General features: G+C 38.7%; 1 protein-coding gene and 1 long non-coding RNA gene across 7 annotated transcripts in view; one reads left to right on the forward strand and one right to left on the reverse strand.

Moving 5' to 3' along the window:
- The window catches only part of LOC130907409 (uncharacterized), a 197,351-nt gene that overhangs the window by 39,084 nt on the left and 134,564 nt on the right, over positions 1–23,703 (forward strand). The window lies entirely within an intron of this gene.
- The window catches only part of vegfab (vascular endothelial growth factor Ab), a 31,092-nt gene continuing 9,089 nt past the window's right edge, over positions 1,701–23,703 (reverse strand). For 2 of the 4 annotated variants that reach the window (XM_057822442.1, XM_057822441.1), the window contains 4 exons: positions 23,017–23,213; positions 22,621–22,697; positions 18,858–18,890; positions 7,342–8,480 (listed from right to left, as the gene is read on the reverse strand). In XM_057822442.1, coding sequence (XP_057678425.1) covers positions 8,312–8,480; positions 18,858–18,890; positions 22,621–22,697; positions 23,017–23,202 — 465 coding nt within the window. In that variant the 5' untranslated portion in view covers positions 23,203–23,213 and the 3' untranslated portion in view covers positions 7,342–8,311. Of the gene's footprint in view, positions 2,947–7,187; positions 7,320–7,341; positions 8,481–18,857; positions 18,891–22,620; positions 22,698–23,016; positions 23,214–23,703 lie in introns of those variants that run through there. The other 2 variants (XM_057822440.1, XM_057822439.1) reach the window with 2 other exon arrangements.

Below are 23,703 nucleotides of genomic sequence, written 5' to 3' on the forward strand. Positions count from 1 at the left end.
AATTATTCACTCGCATATTTTAAACTTTTAAACAAATGACGTTACAATGAAAAAAATGGTGTCTGTAAAAAAAGTCACGGATATCTACCTCATAATTATTGCTTAAATGTATTTTTTTTGTTACTGTCTCATTTTCTCCGATATGTTAGATGACAAATAATCGATCCAAACAAAGAAAATTGAAAAAAAAAAAAAAAAAAAAAAAAAACGTTTAAAAGGGTAAATATTAGAGATGTCCCGATCGATCGGCGTCCCGATCACGTCATTTTCAAAGTATCGGAATCGGCAAAAAAATAACGGCCATGCCTTTTTTTAATATATATACATATATATATATATATTTTTTTAAAATACACTCATCCAGAGTCTTTAGTTTAGGCTTAAGGTAGGGTTATCAAATTCATCCCGATATCGGCGGTAATTAATTTTTTAAAAAATGTATCACGTTAAAATATTTAATGCAATTAATGCATGCACTGCACGACTCACTCACGCATTGTCGCGCTCAATCTGTAATGGCACTGTTTTACCTATATAGAGAGATAAAAGGCAGCGTAAAATGAATAGAGTGAATTTTGGCAGCCTTTGGAGCCTTTATTTAATTGGCGAGAGCCTTACAATCCCTCTCCCTACGATTAGAAATATCATGGGAAGCAATGTGAGAAAGCAAGGTAGCAATTAATCTTTTTCTTAACACCTTATGTTATTTCTCAACGCAGAGAAGATATATCAATTGGTAGCACTACGCACACTCATGGTTCCACTTCCCATCATGCATTTGGGCATGGCTACAGTATCATTTACTGAAAGCTCAACAAATACACTAGATGGCAATATTTAGTCACAATATACAAAGTCACAAGTCTTTCTATCCGTGGATCCCTCTCACAGAAAGAATGTTAATAATGTAAATGCCATCTTGAGGATTTATTGTCATAATAAACAAATACAGTACTTATGTACTGTATGTTGAATGTATATATTCGTCAAAGTTTTATTCATTTTTTTCTTAATGCATTGCCAAAATGAATATGATCGGGATAAATTATCGGGAATGACTGGAATTGAATCGGGAGCAAAAAAAAAGCAATCGGATCGGGAAATATCGGGATCGGCAGATACTCAAACTAAAACGATCGGGATCGGATCGGGAGCAAAAAAACATGATCGGAACAACCCGAGTAAATATATTAAAAAGAAAATCTTTGACCACTCCTTGATGACTGCGATTACGGCATCGTGACCCTTGTTATATTACCATGTTTCACCCATAAAATCCCCCAAAAATCTACCTGTGGCCATTCACAGCTGTGTCTTGACACTCAGTGATACATGCTACATGGAGTTTTTGGATCGAAACAAGGTAAGTACACGATAATATCTCGTTAAAGTCATGGCGTCTGCAATTCTGCTCTCGTGTGCGCTCACCTCCAGATAGGGTTTTGCTGTTTAAAAACTTTTTTTTTTTTTTTTTTAAATGCCCTCCTGTTAAAATGTTTTCTTCCCCCTGAAAATTGAGATTTTAAGCTTTCCAATGATGTATCACACATGCATATTGGAGAATTTTGAAAGTTTGCTAAATTGGGGGTCTCAGAGCGGTTTTCCGCCATATGTATTTTTTCCTGAAGTTTTGTGAAATGAAGTCAGTGCAGCTTATAGTGAGGAAACAATGGTGGTTAGAAACACAACAAAACACAAGAAACTTTTCAATATTTTATATAAAACAATATAATTTGAAAATAAATATGTTTTACAGTTTTACATGTACACATAAAAACGGGTTATTAATGAAAGAACAACAACAACAAAAAGGAGCTAATAAATCAGGTTTTCTAAGACTGATGGCGGAGATGGTTTTATTTTAAATATGGTTCGAACGTGTAGGGTAGTAATGTTTAGTAGTAGTAGTGTTTGTAGCAGTAGTTCTTTTGTATTCTCATGTTGTTGGACGGACAAAACATGCTACTTCCTTACATACATTTCTACATGTGTTAAAAGCTCAATACACGTTTTGCGTACGAGCGGCTTAGGGAATGTTAGTAAATATCAGAATTTTTTTTTGGTTGTTGTTTTTTTAGCTATATATGTAAAAAAAATTAAGCACAGAGAATCCATGCTAAATGGGACAGTTGTCAAGAGAGGTGGGACACAACACTGAATATATAAATAGCACATTAAATATGGGCAATAAAATGAATACTGAATGAAAAATAGTCTATGACATTATAAATTATCTAGAATGGACTATGGCATGAAGGGATAACATTAGCAATATACAAGTTCAGAGAGGACGTGTGATTGAACCACTACTGCGTTGAATCCTCATTTTCCTGGAACAAATAATTTATAAAGCACTTTTCGAGGCACTGGTTTTCCGATGGAATCAAACTACAGTAGAGTTTTCATTCAGTGGTTTTCTTTCACTCCAGCCGTTCTCTCAGTTGGCTCGCAGTCTCCCTTTAAAGGCACTCGTTTGCTGAAAATGTCCCTCCGAGGAAAAAGCAGCCGTCTTTTGGAAGATTCCCCGCAGACACCCGCGTCTTAAAGCAGTCTAAAATCTCCGAGCATTTTGCGCACCAGCACAGTAGTCTCGCATCCAGTGAAGTCAAAGCAACAAGGCGGTTAGAAGGCGCTTCCGTCAAATGATGCGTTTAGTTGTTTGATTTTTTTTGTTTTGTAGCAGCAACCAGTTGTGGAGTATGCTGGTCTACACACTCACTCACACAAACACATACTGTAGATATACAGTGGGGGGGGGGGCAAAGGTCCGTCTCTTTGCGTCAGTCCAGAGCGGAATGCTTTCCACAGAAAATAGCTTTATGGAAAATGTCAAAGTGCTGTGCTGTGAAATATCCGTTGTATTAAGTTCTGATAATCGAACGGAGTATTCCTTCATCTTGTATGTGCCCCGTGCTCCTCTTCCCTCATCTTCTGGGCTTGTCACATCTGTCAAGTTAGAAACACATTTCAAATCTGTGAAAACAGACTTTCAAATCATTGTAAATTGGAGACTTTCACATTAGACCAAGAGAACCAGAGTCCGGTTGGAGAGCTACTTCGTAACAACGCTTGCGTTTTTTTGCTTGTAACCAAGAATCAAGACTGTTTTACGTTCATATCTATAAAGAATTCAGGGACAGGGACAGCCTATACGCAGACTATGCAGCTGCTTAGGGCCCCTGACCACTAGGGGGCCCCCAATTTGGCAATTTTTAAATTTATATTCTATTTTGTTTACTACAGTTTGCTTTATTTGACTTTTGTGAGTTTTGATACTTGATTACAAGCGTAAAAAAATAAAAGTTATTCCTTAACTTCTTTGAAGTTCTTCTTTGAAGTTTGAAGTATGCAGTGCAACAAAATCTGATTAATATACAAAATAAGGACGTATGGGTTGGATTGCATGTATGGGTTTCACAATACACTGTGACGAAATGGTGGGCCAAAAATATGGGCCCCTTTGCATTATTTTGCTGAGGGCCCCCAAATGGCCTGGGCCGGCTCTGTTCAGGGATTTAAGCATTTATTCACAAGAATTGTCAACATGAAAAGCTCTTTGTTGTAAGGCTGCCGCCACATTGACTAACATACTAGCATCGTACTTCGACATATTTAAGTAAAATAAATGCTAACTGCACGTTTTTTTTCTTCTTCTGGTTTTAACCAAGAATCGAGACTGTTTTACATCCATATCTATAAATAATTCAGGGATTCAAGCATTTATTCACAAGAATTTTTCACCGGAAAAGGTCTGTTTACATATGGCAGCCGCTGCATTAACTGACTAGCATTGTACTTCGACATATTTCCGTAAAATACATGCTAACTGCACGTTTTTTTGCTTTTAACCAAGAATCGAGACTGTTTTACGTCCATATCTATAAAGAATTGAGGGATTTAAACATTTATTCACAAGCATTTTCACCGGAAAAGCTCCGTTTACATATGACGGCCGCCACTTTGACTAACAGACTAGCATCGTACTTCGACATATTTCCATAAAATAAATGCTTAACTGCATGTTTTTTTTTTGTGCTTTTAACCAAGAATCGAGACTATTTTACGTCCATATCTATAAAGAATTCAGGGATTTGAGCATTTATTCACAAGAATTTTTCACCGGAAAAGCTCTGTTTACATATGGCGGCCGCCACATTGACTGACTAGCATTTTACTTTGACATATTTACGTAATATACGTGCTAACTGCACGGTTTTTTTTTGCTTTTAACCGAGAATTGAGACTGTTTTACGTCCATATCTATAAAGAATTGAGGGATTTAAGCATTTATTCACAAGCATTTTCTCCAGAAAAGCTCTGTTTACATATGGTGGCCGCCACTTTGACTATCAGAATAGCATCGTACTTCGACATATTTCCGTAAAATAAATGCTAACTGCACGTTTTTTTCTTCTTCTGCTTTTAACCAAGAATCAAGACTGTTTTACGTCCGTATCTGTAAAGAGATGAGGGATTTAAGCATTTATTCATTAGCATTTTCTCCGGAAAAGCTCTGTTTACATATGGCGGCTGCCACATTAAATAACAGACTAGCATTTTACTTTGACATATTTACGTAAAATACATGCTAACTGCACGTTTTTTTGCTTGTAACCAAGAATCGAGACTGTTTTACGTCCATATCTATAAAGAATTGAGGGATTTAAGTATTTATTCACAAGCATTTTCTCCGGAAAAGCTCTGTTTACATATGGCGGCCGCCACATTGACTAACAGACTAGCATTGTACTTCAACATATTTACGTAAAATAAATGCAGTTTTTTTTTTTTTTTCCTTTTAACCAAGAATCGAGACTGTTTTAGGTCCATATCTATAAAGAATTCAGGGATTTAAGCATTTATTCACAAGAATTTTCATGGGAAAAGCTCTGTTTACACATGGCGGCCGCCATTTTGACTAACAGACTACCATCGTACTTGGACATATTTACGCAAAATAAATGCCGAATGCACGTTTTTTTTGCTTTCAACCAAGAATCGAGACTGTTTTGCTACCATATCTATAAAGAATTTAGGGATTTAAGTAGTTATTCACAAGAATTTTCATCGACAAAAGCTCTTTGTCTGTGATTCCACTCGGTCAGCTTTGACGGCCACGCCAACAGTGCAGGCCCCCTATTAATCCACCCCGTGTACCGTCAATATCATTATGAAGTCTATGGCAAGTAACTTGTTGAAAGGTTCAGTATTTACACTGCGCCAACCGAACTTTCCGAGTAGCATCTCATGGGTGAAAGGCGCGCTAATTGATTGGACAATTTTAGAAGAAGTACCTCCCTCCTGGGGAGGTACCCCCTCTCCTATCCCTGCCGGAAGCTCACCAAGACCCACAATTTTTTAACGGACCAGAAATTTGTTTGTTTGGTTCGAACGAGAGTTTGGATGCGCATTCACATTTACAAAATGACGCGGACTATCTGAGAAAAACAACTCAGATGCCTTTAAAAAGGACCAAACAGTGCTAGTATGAAAGCGCCCCAAGATTGCAAAACATATTAGATCAATCTCGGTGATTCGCCGTGTCATATTTTTTGAACAAAGGAGTCAAATATTGTTAGTTTTCAAACGGTTTATTACATTCTAGGTGAGGTTAACTGTAAAGCTAAACACACATAAAGAAAATGTATATTTTTGTACATACATACATACAATACATTTCATTTTTTAAAGGCCTTCTAGCTTAATGCTATTACAGTGCCCTCTGTAATTATTGGCACCCCTGGTTAAGATGTGTTTTTTAACTTCTAATATATATATTTTTTTATTCAAATAATATGGGACCTTGGTGGAAAAAAAAGAGAAAAATCCAACCTTCAATACAAGTGCATTTATTCAGTGGGGAAAAAATCCCACATAAAGAACCAATTATTTGACATCAAATAATGTTTGTCACAATTATTAGCACCCCTGGTGTTAATACTTTGTACAACCCCCTTTTGCCAACAAAACAGCCCCTAATCTTCTCCTATAATGTTTCACAAGATGGGAAAAGACACAAAGAGGGATCTTCAGCCATTCCTCTTTGCAGAATCTCTCAAAATCCCAGTGACGACCCATCTTCAGCTTTCGGGCAGAGGGCAACAAATTTTGATTTAAGATGTCCTGGTATTTCAAAGCATTCATGATGTAATGTACCCTAAAAAGGTTCCCAGGGCCTTTGGAAGCGAAACAGCCCCACAGCATCACTGACCCACCCCCATACTTCACAGTGGGTATGAGGTGCTTTTCAGCATGCGCATCTTTCATGGCACACCAGACCCACTTAGTGTTTGTTGCCAAAAAGCTCAATCTTGGTCTCATTTGACCGTGAAAGATGTGCATGCTGAAAAGCACCTCATACCCACTGTGAAGTATGGAGGTGGGTCAGTGATGCTGTGGGGCTGTTTCGCTTCCAAAGGCTTTGGGAACCTTGTTAGGGTGCATGGCATCATGAATGCTTTGAAATACCAGGACATTTTAAATCAAAATCTGTTGCCCTCTGCCCGAAAGCTGAAGATGGGTCGTCACTGGGTCTTTCAGCAAGAAAGTGACCCTAAACATATGGCCAAATCTATACAGAAATGGTTCACCAGACACAAAATCTAGGTCCTCCCATGGCCATCTCAGTCCCCAGACCTTGTTTTGTTGGCAAAAGGGGGTTGTACAAATTATTAACACCAGGGGTGCTAATAATTGTGACACACATTATTTGATGTCAAATAATTATTTCTTTATGTGGGAATTTTTTCCCCACTGAATAAATGCACTTGTATTGAAGGTTGGATTTTTCTCTTTTTTTCCATTAAGGTCTCATATTATTTGAATTTAAAAAAAATTATTAGAAGCTAAAAAACACATCTTAACCAGGGGTGCCAATAATTATGGAGGGCTATGTATATAATTGGAGACACTATTGCATAAAGGCTAACAGTTTCAAAAAGAAATCTTGAAAATAATCTAGTTCGGTTAGTATAGGGGGAAAAAATAATATAGAAAAAGTCACTTCAGAACAATTCTCTATCAGAACCATGGTGAGAAAAACACATGTGCTGATAAACGGACTTATTTGTCAATTTGAACCTCTTGAAAAATAAAATAAATCAGACAAACCAAATGAAGCTGCACATTTCCCCCCGAACAAAACAAAAAAAGGAATTACGAACTTGACCTTAAAACGTGGCTCTCACCTGCAGGTCCTCTCGTTGAGCTCAAGTTGGCGATCTTTACAGAACTCGTCGGTGTGTTTGCAGGAGCAGCGGCAGGTTTGCGGATCCTGCAAGAACAAATGCTTTCTCCTCTCTGAGCACGGCTTGCAAATACTGCGTGGAGACAGACAGACAGACACATAGACAGACAGGAAAAAAGGAAGGAGGGAGAGAGATGAGGATTATCAAGAGTGTTGCGTTACCACACCAAGAAAACGGTCACCCTCAGGTCACACGGCCCAGTTTGCTGTTCCAAATGTTTGCGTAGCATGTGACAGTCTGGCTTGCATTACACAAGGTGCGGTGCTACCTTGACTTATGAGTCTCAAATCGCCCAAGCTGAGTCACAATGGCAACAGCTGTAGGCTTGTTTTTGTTACCTTTAACTCATGGGTTTGCCTGTCTATCGTCATAAGTGTTTGGTGACTGTTATCCATCAAATGTCATCAAAGAAGACTCAGGAATCCGCTTGTTGTGCCTTAGAACATTTCATTTTATTGTGAAAAAGATGAAAGAACTACTCCATCACTGTTGACAAACCAACAATCACACTTGAGACACAAAATGAAGGCGGAATTGTTACGGTGCAAGAGATCGGTCGGCAACACAAAGACAGTACTCGGTGCACAATCGGTCGAGTTTACAAATGGCCCGTAGCAGATAGCTATCATTCATAATCTGAAACTGACAATGAAAGCGTACCAGCATTATGCGCAGGGGAGAGAAAAAAAAAAAGATGAAAAGTACAAAGAGGGCGAAGGAGTCAGAAGCGAGACACAGCAAAGCGAAACAGACTAAACACGGTGATTACGATCCCGCTGATAGCGGCGCAACAACGACAACCGCTAAAATGCGTTTATTCTTGCTCGTCTTTTATCACTCATCTAAACTTGAAATGTCTCAAGGAACACAAACATCTGCTTTTACTTTTTTTTTTTTTTTTTCTGCTGGTGCGCTGATTGTCAGGGGACGATTGATTAGTCTCGATGGGCTGAGATGAATGAATTTAGCAGTTAGCGTCATATGCCGACGTTAGCAAAACACTACAAGGCGTGAAATGACATAGTGGAAGCAGGACGGGCACGTTAGCGACATGCTAATGGACGTTAAAAGAGGCAAAGGATCTCTTCCCAAGCCGTCCTAATTACGAGAAGCACGACACTCAGGTGCAGGGAGGCGGAGAAGGCGGAGCTGACGTACACGTCGCCAATTGTTATGTCTGGGTTTTTCTTTCGCTTTCGTTTTTGGCCATTAGATGGGCCTCGCCGGGATTGTCTGGAAGAGAGACAGCACAACAACGCAGAAAGACAGTCTGAGAGCGGGAGAGAGCGGACGGACGCTTTGCTGTTCATTCCCTGCCGTTGACGGTGATAGATGTCCAATCCATTTGGATTTGTCAAGTTAAAATGGTTTGAACGTCTACGTCCGTCGATGGCAGCCAATGAGTTAACAAGGCCTAGATTTCACACTTTTTGTGATTGTATTGTTTTGTGCGGTAGCGTGAGAGTTGGTATCTAATGTAAAATGTTATGTTTACAAATTCTTTGCTTTATGTAAATGTCATAGTGGTGTGTATGTTGACACAAAAGATCGTCATATTGTCCATTCCCAGTTATTTTTACGATTTCTTTTTAAACCTCATTTTTCAGCTTTTCATGAACACATTAAATGACGACTAAACAACAGAAAATTAGCAGTACCTAATGTGCAGATCTCATGCAAACAGTTTTCAACAGTAAATCCAATATTATAGTAACATACAGCATCAATGATAAGTATAGTGGTACCTCTACATACGAAGTTAATTCGCTCCAGGACCTTGTTTGTAAGTCAAAATGGTTGTACTGTATAAGAATACATTATAATTCCATCAGTTAGTTCCACAGCCCGAAAACCTAAATTAAATCCTTACAAAATACTGCTGGTACTATTACAAATGGCAATTACACATAGTAAAACAAATAAATTATAAATAAAAATCGCAATAATAATATTGATTCCTGTAATAATTAGGGCTGTCAAAAGATTAAAATTTTTAATCGAGTTAATCACAGCTTAAAAATTAAATAATCGTCATTAATCGCAATTCAAACCATCTATAAAATATGCCATATTTTTCTGTAAATTATTGTTGGAATGGAAAGATAAGACACAAGACGGATATACTGTATACATTCAACATACTGTACATAAGTTCTGTATTTGTTTATTATAACAACAAATCAATAAGATGGCATTAACATTAACATTCTGTTAAAGCGATCCATGGATAGAAAGACTTGTAGTTCTTAAAAGATAAATGTTAGTAGAAGTTATAGAAATTTTATACTAAAACCCCTATTAATGTTTTCGTTTTAATAACATTTGTAAAATTTTCTATCAAAAAATAAACTAGAAGCTTGCCATTGTTGATGCCAATAATTACACAGTGCTCATGGTGGCTGAAAACCATAAAATCAGTCGCACCTAAGCACCAACAGAGGGCGACAAAACACCAAAAAACACAAGTAACAAGTGGACATGACACTGTACTGTCATTTTAATCTGTTTGAGCGGGGCATGTGCGTTAATTGCGTCAAATATTTTAACGTGATTAATTTAAAAAATTAATTACCGCCCGTTAACGCGATAATTTTGACAGCCCGAGTGAAAATTAGAGATGTCCCGATCGATCGGCATCCTAGTCGATCGGGTCCGATCACGTCATTTTCAAAGTATCGGAATCGGCAAAAAATACCGGCCATGCCTTTTTTTAATATACATATATTTTTTAATTAAATCGTTTTCTAGTTGTATTTAACATTACAGACATAATATGTTACACTCATCCAGAGTCTTTAGTTTAGGCTTAAGGTAGGGTTATCAAATTTATCCCGATAACGGTGGTAATTAATTTTTAAAAAATGTATCACATTAAATGCGTTGCACGACCCACTCACGCAGTGTCGCGCTCAATCTGTAATGGCGCCGTTTTACCCATTTAGAGAGATAAAAGGCAGCGTAAAATGAGTAGAGTGAATTTTGGCAGCCTTTGGAACCTTTTTTTAATAGGCTAAAGCCTTACAATCCCTCTCCCTACGATTTGAAATATCATGGGAAGCAATGTGGGGAAGCAAGGTAGCAATTGATCTTTTTCTTAACACCTTATGTTATTTCCCAACGCAGAGAAGATATATCAATTGGTAGCACTACGCACAGTCATGGTTCCACTTCCCATCATGCATTTGGGTTGAATGGCTGCAGTATCATTTACTGAAAGCTCACAATATTTAGTCACAATATACAAAGTCACAAGTCTTTCTATCCGTGGATCCCTCTCACAGAAAGAATGTTAATAATGTAAATGCCATCTTGAGGATTTATTGTCATAATAAACAAATACAGTACTTATGTACTGTATGTTGAATGTATATATTCGTCCGAGTTTTATTCATTTTTTTCTTAATGCATTGCCAAAATGTATATGATCGGGAAAAATTATCGGGAATGATTGGAATTGAATCGGGAGCAAAAAAAAGGCAATCGGATCGGGAAATATTGGAATCGGCAGATACTCAAACTAAAACGATCGGGATCGGATTGGGAGCAAAAAAACATGATCGGAACAACCCTAGTAAAAATGTAATGAATTGGGTTCTAATGCGGCGGATGTGTTTTGCGTGCTGTCCCTGAACACACCGCGTGGCTGATGTGACAGAATGAGAAAGGTATGGGAGATTTTACTTTCTTTTTTAATGTTTTGTTGTTGTTGGCGTCAATTGCGGGGATAGTAGGCGTGTTGTGTTACACAAGTTCTGAAATAAATGATTAAAACCTGATGACGATGGCGATTTCTTTGGCGATGTTACCACAATAATAATTCTCATCTTAAAAGACAGAAAATAATAAAGAATAGCGATCGGAAGAGGACCGTCGAGATTGTGGACATTCTACGGCCGTATTAACGAGTTAGTTCACAGATGCGCACACCACGCTCACATTTTTCTATCATTTCCATCTTCACTTCAATGGTAAGCGTCACCTTTTTTCACCACCTGCACTAACCTTTGTGAAACTAGTGTTGATTTCTCTCACAAGAAAATCCGCCGTGCGTTTGTTTTGCGGGAAAACAAAGAAACTGGGGCGCTGTCGTAAATTGTATGTCGAGCATGTTGTTGGATGTAGAAACAAATGGCAAGTCTATTTTTACTACGGATGTCGAGAAGATCATATGTCGAAGTGATCGTCGAAAGACTCTACAAACGGAATTTTCAGCTTACCACACTCCTCAACGGTAAAATATTGCCTTTCGTTACGAACTAAATTTCAGGATAGGCGAGGCAAAAATACAATATGTGCTACTACTCAAAGCTCCCAGAGTTTACTGAACATAACATACCGTATTGGCCCAAATATATGACGGTGTTTTTTCGCATTGACATGAGACTGAAAAAGAGGGGGTCGTCTTATATTCGCGGTCTAGGCGTTATACCCATTCACGACACTAAATGGCGCCAGATATCAGTGAAGCGATGTTCTGTCATGACAGATCTCAGCTACTCTCAAGTTTAACCAGTTTGCATTATTTTATTGCAATGTTTTTCCTTATTCAGATTTGATTCAAGACTACAGTTACAGTTAGACTTCACTTTGATGGTTAATGCAGTTATTGCAATTTTATTGTAATAGATTGGTTTATTTACATTTCAAAAACCAGAAGCCATTCATTTACGAATGTGATTGCACTTTAGTTTACATATTTAAATGTTCAGATATTAAGATTTGAATGAGGCAAAATAACATGCTTTTTCTCTAAAATATATTGTTATAATCATTTGTTTCAGATGTACTGTAATTATTCATTTATTTGGTGTTCAAAAAGTCTTTTTTTTTTCCAAACTTGAGTTTTGAAAAAGTGGGGGTCGTCTTATAATCAGCGCCGTCTTATATTTGGGCCAATACGGTACTTATAGCTGCCCTGCCATTGGCTATTGCCTAGCATCTTGCATGGCATGCAATTGGCTTACAGGGACTTCTACTGTATGTGTATGTGTGTATCCCAGCGTCCTCTTCATTCACCCCTCGGGCCATCAAGTGTTCCGACATGAGTGTATTAACTTTTATCCTTTACTCTATTCATTGTTTTTTTTTTTTACATTATGCACAACTCTCACTATATGCTTATTGTGCAAAAATCTAATTGTAACATGTATTCGTTACATGTTTTGCTGCATTTTTATGCCTTATAAAAGATTTATGTCTAAATTTTGGCGGGCTCGGAACGGATTAGGGCATTTAATGGAAAACGCGTCTCTACTTATGGAATTTTCAGTTTATGGAGCTGCTTCCAGAACCAGTTAATTTCGTAAGTAGAGGTACCACTGTATAGAAAGGAGGTTGATTTTTAAAATAAGACATTCCGCATTTGCTTATTAACTTATTGTCTGCCAGTACCAATTATAGACGTCTTATTCATTTAAACTGGGAAGATAGGCTGTGAATGCTCATGTTTCAGTGCCATTGACAGCTCAACACGTCCAGTTCATTTTGACTGGGAGGGGCAAACGAACGAATTTTATATATAAATAATTACGAGAGTGGGCCATGGGACTGTGGGGAAAAAAAAAAAACACATGCGCAACAATGCAACCTCCTGTCGACGCTTCCCACATAAATTACGGAACGTTGTGGACCTAATGTGTTCCGTGAGAAGACGAGCGTGCAAGCAATTTATTGTGTTCTCTCCTAAAAGAAAGAAATAAATATATAAAACTCCCCACATGAATGGAGTATAAAAAAACATCCTCCGTACCACATCAATCAAACTGAGTCTTAACTTTATTATTGATTTAAAGTGCAACACAATGAGAACAAGCTCATAAAGGATTAGACGCCCACAAAGGATGCACCTGGGGCTTCACATGTGCACATTTTGCTGACTTGGCATTTTACTTTCAAGCATGTAAAGACCCTTTAATGAAAGTTCTATAAGGCCCACTAGGAATTCATCCCATTCTTTTAACAGTTCTGCCTCAGTGAATAACTAAAAATCAAGACAAAAGACAATATACAGTGGGGCAAATAAGTATTTAGTCAACCACCAATTGTGAAAGTTCTCTTACTTGAAAAGATTAGAGAGGCCTGTAGTTGTCAACATGGGTAAACCTCAACCACGAGAGACAGAATGCTGAACAAAAAAAACAGAAAATCACATTGTTTGATTTTTAAAGAATTTATTTCCAAATTCGAGTGGAAAATAAGTATTTGGTCACCTTCTGGCTGTGAAAGAGGTCTAACCTCTTCTAACGAGGTCTAACGAGGCTCCACTCGTTACCTGTATTAGTGGCATCTGTTTTAACTCATTATCAGTACAAAAGATACCTGTCCACAACCTCAGTCAGTCACACTCCAAACTCCACTATGGTCAAGACCAAAGAGCTGTCGAAGGACACCAGAGACAAAATCTTAGACCTGCACCAGGCTGGGAAGACTGAATCTGCAATAGGTAAAACGCTTGGTGTAAAGAAATCAACCGTGGGAGCAATTATCACAAAATGGAAGACGTACAAGACCATTGATAATCTCCCTTGATCTGGGGCTCAATGCAAGATCTCACCCCGTGGCGTCAAAATGATAACAAGAGTGGTGAGCAAAAATCCCAGAACCACACTGGGGGACCTAGTGAATGACCTACAGAGAGCTGGGACCACAGTAACAAAGGCTACTATCAGTAACACAATGCGCCGCCAGGGACTCAAATCCTGCAATGCCAGACGTGTCCACCTGCGAAAGGAAGTAAACGTCTGTCGCTAGAGAGCTTTTGGATGATCCAGAAGAGGACTGGGAGAATGTGTTATGGTCAGATGAAACCAAAATAGAACTCTTTGGTAGAAACACAGGTTCTCGTGTTTGGAGGAGAAAGAATACTGAATTGCATGCGAAGAACACCATACCCACTGTGAAGCATGGGTGTGGAAACATCATGCTTTGGGGCTATTTTTCTGCAAAGGGACCAGAACGACTGATCTGTGTAAAGGAAAGAATGAATGGGGCCATGTATCGAGAGATTTTGAGTGAAAATCTCCTTCCATCAGCAAGGGCATTGAAAATGAGACGTGGCTGGGTCTTTCAGCATGACAATGATCCCAAACACACAGCCAGGGCAACAAAGGAGGGCTTCATAAGAAGCATTTCAAGGTCCTGGGGTGGCCTAGCCAGTCTCCAGATCTCAACCCCATAGAAAATCTATGGAGGGAGTTGAAAGTCCATGTTGCCTGAGGTTGGGACAGGTGTCTTTTATACCGATAATAAGTTAAAACAGGTGCCATTACTACAGGTAACGAGTGGAGCCTCGTTAGAAGAGGTTATATCTCTTTCACAGCCAGAAATCTTGCTTGTTTGTCGGTGACCAAATACTTATTTTCCACTCTAATTTGGAAATAATTTCTTAAAAATCAAACAATGTGATTTTCTGTTTTTTTTTTTCACATTCTGTCTCTCATGGTTGAGGTTTACCCATGTTGACAATTACAGGCCTCTCTAATATTATCAAGTGGGAGAACTTGCACAATTAGTGGTTGACTAAATACTTATTTGCCCCACTGTACCTGTCTGTTGGCATATTGAACCACAGCTATTTGTCATAAAAGCCGGTTCACATTAGCAACAACAAAGTCAAACATTGGATAAAATAAGCAAAACAGCTTTTAGAAGCCAAAAAAAATCACAAAAGTGTGTTAAGAGTGCTAATAATTAAAGCATTCTAATATATTTAAGTTGTTTTTTATATGCTTAAATGTGTTAAAAAGGCTCACTATATAGTACATTTTTACATTTACCCATATGTCCACATTCTTGTCTGCTTAAACAGCCTAAAAGATTAAACTGCCTTAGATTTATTGTCCTAGTGCTAAATCTGTCATCTGTGTCGTGTTTACATGAGCATTTTTCTTCCTTGTCAGAAAAATTTGTCAGGATTTGACAGGGCTGAGTTATTACACGCTGTTTTTTTGACTAATTACGAAACTCGGTGTAATTCGGAGCACAGCGGTTCGCCGCTTTTGCCGACCTCTCGCAGCGATGACTTCAGTCACGCTACTGGCCAACGTACACAAAAACAAAACAAAGCAACCGAGTTGAATGACCCCGAGAACGTTGTTGTCGTCAACCGTAAGCCACCGTGGGACAACTCGTAAACAATCAAGACGGGGTTAAAGAGGAGGCCCCTTGACACCGCCGCTTATCTGTATGACAAACGAGCACGTCTAAAGCCTAAGCATAAGCAACCGCCCCCGATATTAACAAGCGTTCACACAGTGAGTCGTTTTAACACTTTTTAGCGTCTTCTTCAAAAACGCCGCTATCTATATCAGAGCCAGCGCCGATCGGAATAACGGGAGTTAAGTGGACGTAAAGGAGGGGAAGAATGTAAATAGGAGATAGGGCGAGGGGGAGGAAAGGCGTAAAGGTCAGGCGTGGCGAGAGCAACAAACTCGTTAAGAGTCACTCATTTACCGCCGCGCTTTAAAGCTACCTGTGCGACTTGGCAACGTAGGATTTGCTGACAATAAAAATGTGTAAGTGTAAAGAACCGACTAACTCATCGACGGCGATCGACCGCCAATTCATTTTGACTTGGAGAAGTTGGCAGCAACCCACCCAGTCAAAATTAATTGAACGTCTATCACAGTCAATGGCAGCCAGTGAATTAATCGTTTTCTTGAAGCTACAGTGCTAGCTAAAAGTATTGGTACCCCTGTAATTCTGCCAGATAATGTTCAATTTCTCCCAGGAAATGATTAAAATTACAAATGCTTTGGTAGTAATATCTTCATTTGTTTTGCTTGCAATTAAAAAAAAATTAAATCCTGATCATTTTACACAAAACTCCAAAAATGGGCCAGACAAAAGTATTGGCACCCTCACCCTAATACTTGGTAGCACAACCTTTAGACAAAATAACTGCGAACAACTGCTTCCGGTATCCATCAATGAGATTCCTCCAATGCTCTGCTGGAATTTTTGACCATTCTTCTTTGGCCAACTGCTCCAAGTCTCTGAGATTTGAAGGGTGGCTTCTCTAAACTGCCATTTTCAGATCTCTCCACAGGTGTTCTATGGGATTTAGGTCGGGACTAGTTGCTGGCCACTTTAGAAGTCTCCAGTGCTCTCTCTCAAACTATTTTCTAGTGTTTTTTGAAGTGTGTTTTGGGTCATTGTCCTGCTGGAAGACCCATGACCTCTGAGGGAGACCCAGCTTTCTCGCACTGGGTCCAACATTATGCTGCAAAATTTGTTGGTAGTCTTCAGACCTCATAAACCATGCACACGTTCAAGCAGTCCAGTGCCAGAGGTAGCAAAGCAACCCCAAAATGTCAGAGAACCTCCGCCATGTTTGACTGTAGGGACCGTGTTTTTTTCTTTGAAGGCCTGTTTTTTTCCCCCCTGTAAACTATATGTGGATGCCTTTTCCTCAAAAAGCTTTACTTTCGTCTCATCTGACCAGAGATCATTCTTCCAAAAATGTTTTTGGCTTTCCCCGGGTAAATTTTGGCAAACTCCAGCCTGTCTTTTTGTGTTTCTGGGTCAGAAGTGGGGTCTTCCTAGGTATCCTACCATAGAGTCCCTTTTCATTTAGACGCCGACTGATACTACAGGTTGACACTGTTGTACACTCGGACTGCAGGACAGCTTAAACTTGTTTGGATGTTGGTCGAGGTTCTTTATCCACCATCCGCACAATCTTTCGTTGAAATCTCTTGTCAATTTTTCTTTTCCGTCCACATCTAGAGAGGTTAGCCACAGTGCCATGGGCTTTACACTTATTGATGATACTGCGCACAGTTGAAACAGGAACATTCAGGTCTTTGGAGATGGACTTGTAGCCTTGAGATTGCCCATGCTTCCTCACAATTTTGCTTCTCAAGTTCTCAGACAGTTCTTTTCTTTCTTTTCTCCATGCTCAATGTGGTACACACAAGTACACAGGACAGAGGTTAAGTCTACTTTGATCCATTTTAACTGGCTGCAAGTGTGATTGAGTTATCGCCACCACCTCTTATGTGCCAGAGGTAAGTAACAGGTGCTGTTAATTACACAAATTCAAGAAGCATCGCATGATTTTTCAAATAGTGTCAATACTTTTGTCCGGCCCATTTTTGGTGTTTTGTGTAAAATGATAATGATTTTTTTTTTCCCCATTCTGTTTTGTTTTTCATTGCAAGCAAAATAAATGAATATATTACTACCAAAGCATTTGTAATAGCAATCATTTTCTGGGAGAAATTCTGAGATCATTATTTTACAGAATTGTAGGGGTGCCAATACTTTTGGCCAGCACCGTACGGAAGCTGCTCTGGCAAGTTTGCAGAATTGTCTGTAACAATATTCCAGCTCAGTACAGCACCATAATAACATTGACAAATGCGCTAATTGCAAAAAGCTAGCGATGTTTCAGCTAGGTTGAATTTCAAGATGAACCTAAAATGCACCTGACATGTGAACTTAAATTGACCTGTAAAAGTTAGAATTCACCTGTTGCAATTTTTTAAAGATTGAGCTCCATGTTAACAAACAGCAAGTTGTACAAAAACTTCTTAAATCAATAGCTAGCTAGAATTTGCTAACGATAAAATGTACATCGACTCGATTGATTCATTGACAGTGATCGACGGCCAATCCATTTTGAGTTGGAGAAGTTGGCAGCAGCCCTAACAGTCAAAATGAATTGAATGTCTATCACGAATCTATTACAGAATTGTCTGTAACAATATTTCAGCTCAAAACAGCACTATAATAACATTGGCAAATGCGCTAATTGCAAAAAGCTAGCGATGTTTAAGCTAGGCTATTTTCAGGATAAACCTAAAATGCACTTGACATGTGAACTTCACTTGACCTGTAAACGTTAGAATTCACCTCATGTTAACAAACAGCAAGTTGTACAAAAAGTTCCTAAATCAAAAGCTAGCAATGTTTAAGCTAGGTTTACGCCAATCGCAAAAGGATATCAATATTTATGTTAGGTTTGATTTCAGTACGAACCTAAAATGTATTTTACAGGTGAACTGAACTTCATTTACTCCAAACTTTTTAGATCATTCTTTATTTTATTATTATTATTATTATTAAGCTCCTTGGTAGCAAACAGCAAGTTGTACTTAAACGGTGAACAGTTGGGAAGTTGGTTGTGCATTTTAAATTCAACCTGAAATTTTATTCAAAAGCCTGACCCCCTTACATTCGTTGTAAATAGTGGCGTTTTCAATAATACAGTGAAACATCCAAAAAGTGGAACAACATATCAGCAAAACTCCCAAGTTTTCATGTAATAGACAGATTAGCCAGGTTAAATATATTGTGCAAACGTATTTTAAAAATTATATGATATATATCACTTTTTCTTATACTTGTGGGGCACACTAAAACATTCAAAATGTTACTTAATGCACTGCCTGTGCATTGGCTGAAGGTTTAACTGCACTTGGAAGTAAACCAGCATCTCGAGTTCCACTTTGGAAGCTCCACTTTAGTTGGATTGAGGATAACTAGTGAAAATGGCCATCCGTGAGCCAGAAAGGCCAAACTTTTGTTTGCAGGAACGAGATCAAATCTCTCCTGGCCATTTTTCAACTCAAGCATTAAAGCTGAAAAGATGCTCTCCACTGTACTCACTTTTCTTGCAGCTCTTTCACTTCTTTCTTTAACCTGAAAACGGGCACAAAACCAAATAGGACATTAGATACAAGAGGGTTGTCAGTGGACCATCATTAGCCAAAATGTTTCCTGACGCGCTTTCGCTTTTAAATAACCTGACCTCACAGGTAATGGGGTAACTGGGGCAGTTTGGTGTTGTTTCATAAATTCACTAGCAAGTCTGTGACGTCTTTTACTGATAATGCTTTGTTAGCGAAATCTCTTGTTGAGCAAAAGTGTGGGGAAAGGCACAATATTTCATTCGGACGGGTCATGCACCGCGCAGGCATTTTGCAACCATTTTTGGGATGAAATCGCATTGCATCAGCAGGTTTTCAAGAATGTCTCAACTTCTAAACAGAGAGAGTTGATGCACTTTTGAAGCATTATCTGGAAGATATTCCAGATGTACCTTGTGCCATGTAGTGGAAGAGAATTTAATTATTCAGATAATGAGCCAGTAAAACCACATCGAGCTCTATTTTTTTTTGTTTTTTTTGTTTTGACCGCTCAACTGGTGAGCATGCAAAAACCTAATGCATCTTGATATTCATGCTTGTGCAAAGCCTTGCTGCACTTGTTTTAGTCTTTTTTTTGGGTCATGTCAAGGACTAGCTAGCATTTAAAGGGGATGAAAGGACTTATTTAGATTGGCAGTGAATGGAATTGTCTGTAATCTTGCCCACAACAGTGAAAACTCTTTCGGAGTTCCTGCAAGATCTTAAAGGGAACCTCGGACTTAAAGACTTGTAGGCTCTAATTAGCCACAATTGTTCTCTTTTGCCAAAATATGTTATTAGAAACACATAAAATATTACTAGAGATATCCCGATCGATCGGGTCCGATCACGTCATTTTCAAAGTATCGGAATCTGCAAAAAAATATCGGACATGCCTTTTTTTAATATATATATTTTTTAATTAAATCGTTTTCTAATTGTATTTAACGTTACAGACGTAATATGCTACACTTCTCCAGAGTCTTTAGTTTAGGCTTAAGGTAGGGTTATCAAATTTATCCCAATAACAGCGGTAATTAATTTAAAAAAAAAAAAAGTATCACATTAAAATATTTAACGCAATTAATGAATGCGCTGCACGACCCACTCACGCATTGTCGTGCTCAATCTGTAATGGCGCTGTTTGACCTATATAGAGAGCTAAAAGGCAGGGTAAAATGAGTAGAGTGAATTTTGGTAGCCTTTGGAGCCTTTTGTTAATTGTCTAAAGCCTTACAATCCCTCTCCCTACGATTAGAAATATCGTGGGAAGCAATGTGGGGAAGCAAGGTAGTAATTGATCGTTTTCTTAACACCCTATTTTAATTCCCAACGCAGAGAAGATATATCAATTGGTAGCACTAAGCACAGTCATGGTTGCACTTCCCATCATGCATTTGGGCATGGCTACAGTATCATTTACTGAAAGCTCAACAAATACACTAGATGGCAATATTTAGTCACAATATACAAAGTAGGGCTGTCAAACGATTAAAATTTTTAATCGAGTTAATTACATCTTAAAAATTAATTAATCGTAATTAATCGCAATTAATCGCAATTCAAACCATCTATAAAATATGCCATATTTTTCTGTAAATTATATATATATTCTGTAAAATAATTTGTTGGAATGGAAAGATAAGACACAAGATGGATATATACATTTAACATACGGTACATAAGGACTGTAGTGGGCATTTCACTCTACTGTCATTTAAATCTGTCTATGCTGTCCTCACTCCGAAGCGTCTACTTTTTCCAAAGCTAGACAGCTAGTGAACGACGCCTTAATAATCAGACTTCTTCCTTTTTCATCTGATTTATTAATAAAATGGCCTCAAACCATTGTCCTCTTTAGACCATAGTGAAACTACAAAAAAAAAAGTACACAAGCATTGCATTAGCAACAACGTTAGCTTAGCACGCTATACAGGTTCACTAAACATAAACAAAAAGCGTCTCATACAAAAAATATAACATTTCGCTTACTAACATAATATGTATATTCTTTACAAAAACCATACTTACGGACAAATCTTGTCCAAGGATCATATAAGCACAACATTACAACGTAGGAGTCAGCCCGAGACGTCGTGCAGCCATATTGAACTGGCAAGAAAGCAATAAACCATGTCGCAAAGCGACCACAAGAGTTCGCTGTTAGACAGCACAAAAAACCTTGCTGTAAAACTTACCAAAAGGCAGACTACTGTCTGAGCGGGACATGTGCGTTAATTGCGTCAAATATTTTAACGTGATTAATTTAAAAAATTAATTACCGCGCGTTAACGCGATAATTTTGACAGCCCTAATACAAAGTCAGATTTATCCTTTAAGAATTACAAGTCTTTCTATCCGTGCATCCCTCTCACAGAAAGAATGTTAATAATGTAAATGCCATCTTGAGGATTTATTGTCATAATAAACAAATACAGTACTTATGCACTGTATGTTGAATGTATATGTTCGTCCGAGTTTTATTCATTTTTTCTTAATGCATTGCCAAAATGTATATGATTGGGAAAAATTATCGGGAATGATTGGAATTGAATCGGGAGCAAAAAAAAAAAAGCAATCGGATCGGGAAATATCGGGATCGGCAGATACTCAAACTAAAACGATCGGGATCGGATCGGGATCAAAAAAACATGATCGGAACAACCCTAGTAAATGGTATAACGTTTAGGAGTCTAATCCATTTTGACTTATATATATATATATATATATTTTTTTTTTTAGTTTAGATGAAGAGGATTCTTAAGGTTTAAGAGTTTAGGACATCAAATTCATCTTAAAGTCGTCTTAAAAAGTCCTATATTTCACTCGGTGAAACCTGTTTGCCTGGTACACCACACTCACCGCTGTTCCAGCTATTGAGTCTGGCCACCATTCACGCGGGTACAATTTCCAGGGCGGAGCAAGCCACAGCAAACAGACAGCGGAGTGGACCAATCAGCGACGAGCAGACATGACGTTAGTAAAATGACGAGGGCAGGACGAGGGACTTGCGCGCGGAAGTAAACATACGAAGAGAGCGGAGTTTTTTCAACATGGCTAGCGCGAGACAGACTGTTGTCAATGACTCGTGTCGATGTGTTTTTGGTAATTTAAAACTGATTTTACCGTGGATTGGAACATATTCTCGGCTCTCCCGTTCACCATCTGTGTTGTTGTGGAGACGACTTTCGACGCGCAAGAGTGACGTTGCTCGTTAAGAACATGTCACGCAAATAAACGAATCTGATTTGTCGATTGATTTTGTACCTGCTCGAGAGGCCGTTAATGGGCTGGTTCCCAGATCTTTCTCTCAGTGTTTGAAAAATACAGGGAGAACAGTCTGGCAGAGCCAGGCAAGGAACCTGTAGTCTTTCAAATGCGTCAATGCTCTATGCACAAAAATGGATACCAAAAGTGAAGAACCAGAAGGGGCGATCAAACACTGAGAATTTCGGTAGTAGCTGCACTAATCTGCCTCCGTGCGATGGAATGAGGATAAGCCGGCACACAACTGTGGAGAATGTCTACTGGGATACGCTTCAACCTGCAGCGGTCTTTTTTATCGCGAGCCAAGAGAAGGAAGCAGACGATAAGGAGATACGTATGAATCTAGCAAACCTGTCAAATGTGTCAGAGACCGGCAGAGGAGGATTTGACGTTTCTTTTTCTTTTTTTTTTTTTTTTTCCTTTCAAAACATTCACGTGCTTTAACCATGGCAGTATGTGTGTGGAAGGATTCTTACCTACACTCGCATGCGCTGTGTTCTGTGAAACTCATGTAGATATCATTCTGTTGCCTTAAAGTTGCTATTCTTTTAATCTGTGGAAATAGCAGACGGTCCGTCAGGATGACATGCAGAAATACACAAGAGGCAACAACCAGACAGTTACAAAATCAACAATTGCATAATGTGTTTGTGGTCGCTTCTTGTTCAATCCAAAAGGATCCGGAACAGATCCCAAAACACACTGGAGATGCTTTACGAGCTATTATCGACAAATTGTTGAAACGATAATTGCCTCGTTGAATAGAAACTAACCTTGGCGCCAGTAATAAAATGATGATTCAAGCATTTTTATCCACAAAAGCCACAGAGAACACTACCCTAAATCCTCATTCGATCAATGAATTGGCACACCTCCAATGTCACGTTGTGGCTGGACGTAGGCGTACACTGGAGCCTCTCGTCGGTGCAGCAGCCGGCGCAGCGCGTCAACACCACGCACGACGGGAAGAATATGTGCTCCACTTCTTCTGGATACTCCTGCAGGATCTCCACCACTATCTCCCGAGGCTTACAATAGCTCTTGTTGTACACCTCCATTAAAGGGATCACTGCGGAAAGATGCGGACATGTGAATATAGGTTCTTTTTCCAGACATTTTATTCAATCTTGGATGTGTTTTCAAAATTTAGGCAATTAACTTTGGGCGATAAGAGGCTTCAGAGTGCCTTGTTGTTAGCTATAAACGCGACGTGCACATAGCGTGAGGGTGAGACCTGATATATCACTAAAATTAAGTAAACTTATGTACAGGGTATAACGCTAAATAGTGTAAATCACCAATTTCATGATGACACAATATTCGCCAATATAACATAGTCTGCTACGATTTCAATTTAGGGGCCTGTTTGGGTAATATTGTATTGTCCAAAGAATCAATATTGTAGCACAAGGTCGGGAACTTGCTCATTTACATCTGAACTAACTAACTTGATGCTTTGGAAAAGATTAATCGCCTATTGTATCACAATAGTTGTCTGAAAAACAACACATTTTAATTTTAGATGATTTTTGTGGATGACTGTGTGAAATGATAGACAC

Source organism: Corythoichthys intestinalis, chromosome 19, assembly GCF_030265065.1.
Source record: "Corythoichthys intestinalis isolate RoL2023-P3 chromosome 19, ASM3026506v1, whole genome shotgun sequence".
NCBI classification, from domain to species: domain Eukaryota; kingdom Metazoa; phylum Chordata; class Actinopteri; order Syngnathiformes; family Syngnathidae; genus Corythoichthys; species Corythoichthys intestinalis.